Source organism: Arachis duranensis, chromosome 3, assembly GCF_000817695.3.
Source record: "Arachis duranensis cultivar V14167 chromosome 3, aradu.V14167.gnm2.J7QH, whole genome shotgun sequence".
In the NCBI taxonomy this organism is placed as follows: domain Eukaryota; kingdom Viridiplantae; phylum Streptophyta; class Magnoliopsida; order Fabales; family Fabaceae; genus Arachis; species Arachis duranensis.
This window is the reverse complement of record NC_029774.3, coordinates 97,701,685-97,703,696: the sequence shown is the minus strand read 5'-3', so window position 1 is coordinate 97,703,696 and position 2,012 is coordinate 97,701,685. Positions and strand designations below refer to the sequence as shown.

General features: G+C 42.5%; 1 protein-coding gene across 1 annotated transcript; it reads right to left on the bottom strand.

The window, feature by feature from the left end:
* Positions 1–451: 451 nt before the first annotated feature.
* Positions 452–850, bottom strand: LOC127745564 (uncharacterized). Its single transcript, XM_052258377.1, has one exon. It carries the CDS (start codon positions 848–850, stop codon positions 452–454), a length of 399 nt encoding a protein of 132 aa, XP_052114337.1.
* Positions 851–2,012: the final 1,162 nt, after the last annotated feature.

The window sequence follows — 2,012 nt, the reverse complement described above, 5'->3', positions numbered from 1 at the left end:
TATGCTTTCGCAATACTTGGAGTAGTTCATCCTCTTGATCTTGGCTGAGGGATGAGTTTATGATTACTGGGTAACTTTCATTCTTTCCTAAGTATGCATATTTGAGAGTGGGTGGCAGTGCTTTGAGTTTAAGTTTGGGTGCCTCTATCTTTTCATTCTTTTCCTTTTGTGCACCTTGTATGCGAATCTCTGTTGTTGCAACCTCTTCACTAGATGTTGGCTCCTCCTCTGTTAACTCTTTAAATTCTTCCTCTTCAAAACTCTCCTGCGCTTCCTCTTCAAATGAGTCCAACCTCATACATTCCCCCAATTGTTCTGGTGGGTAACCCATGGCCTTGAACACATTGATTGTCATCTTTTCATTGTGTAATCTTAGGGTGAGATCACCCTTTTGGACATCAATGATAGCTCCAGCAGTGGCTAAGAACGGCCTTCCCAGGATGATGGAGGCCTAGGCTTCCTCTTGCATGTCCAGCACTACAAAATCTGCCGGGAATATGAAATCTCCCACTTTCACCAGCAAATCTTCTACTACACCATGAGGGAACTTGCACAATCGGTCTGCCAGTTGCAAGGCCATTTTTGTTGGTTTAGCCTCCTCGATCTTCATCTTCCTCATCATAGCTACTGACATCAAGTTGGTGCTAGCTCTTAAGTCACATAGAGCCTTCTCTACTGTGATTTCTCCTAAAATACAAGGGATCTGGAAACTCCCAGGATCTTTCAATTTCTGGGGCAGTTTATGCTGAATGATAGCACTACATTCTTCGGTTAGTATCACAGTCTCATTGTTCTTCCAGCTTCTCTTCTTAGTCATTAGCTCCTTTAGAAACTTGGTGTAGAGTGGCATTTGTTCTATTGCTTCAGCAAAGGGTATGTTAATTTGGAGTTTCTTGAAGATTTCCAAAAATCTCAAGAATTGGTTGTCATCCCCCTTCTTCCTCAACTGCTGAGGGTATGGGACTCTTGGGGCGTCTAGCTTCAACATTCCTTTTTCTTTTTGCGAACTTGAAATGGAAGCTTGAGCTCCATCTTGCTTTTCTTCTTTTTCATTTGAGCCCTCTTCTTGTGGTTTTTGGGATGATTCCTTCAGTTCCTTCCCACTCCTGAGGGTGATAGCTTGACACTCCTCCCTTTGGTTTGAGTTAGTATCGCTACAAAGGTTGTGGCTAGGAATCTGGTTGAATAGGTACCCAATTTGTGTCTCAAGTTTCTTGATGGCAGCATCTTGATTCTGCATATTGGACTATACTTCCTCTCGGAATGCTTTACTGTCTTGGATCTCTTTGCATATGCTTTCAAGTAAATTTTCAATCCTTGAGAATCTGTCATCAGAAGGTGATGGTGAGTTGAGATTGGAGGGATAAGAGTGGTTAGGTTGGCTTTGGCATAGGTGTTGAGAGGGGTTGTTATGTGAGTGTTGATATGGTCTAGGTGTGGCATGTTGGTAAGCTATGTTGCTGGGATTTGGACGTCTTTGATCTTAGCCTTGATCTTGTTAATTTCCCCATCCAAAATTGGGGTGATTTCTCCATCCAGAGTTGTAAGTTTTGGAGTATGGATCATGGACTTGTCTAGGTGAGTTTCTCACATAGTTGGCTTGCTCCCAGTCACCTTCTTCTCCTATGTTTACTCCTTCTTGAGTTGGTGATGAGGTGATGGCTGCTGCAACTTGGTTCTCTTCCACCTTCTTGGTAAGATCTGCTAGCTGCTTGGTGATCATTTTGTTTTGAGCTAATAATGTATCCATGTGGTTTAGCTCCATTACTCCTCTAGTGTTACTTCCTTCAGAGGCATAGAAGTAGTCATTCTCAGCAACTGTTTCTATGACATCTATGGCTTCTTCAATGGTTTTCTTCTTGTTTAAAGAGCCTCCTGATGAATGATCCACAGCCTTCTTCGACTCATAGGAAAGACCTTCATAAAAGATGTGAAGTTGGACCCACTCATTAAACATCTCTGGTGGGCATCTCCTTGTTAGATCTTTGAACCTTTCCCAAGCTTCATAAAGT

Coding starts and splice junctions, on each gene's coding strand:
- LOC127745564 (XM_052258377.1), bottom strand. CDS start 850: ATGCCACTCTACACCAAGTTTCTAAAGGAGCTAATGACTAAGAAGAGA.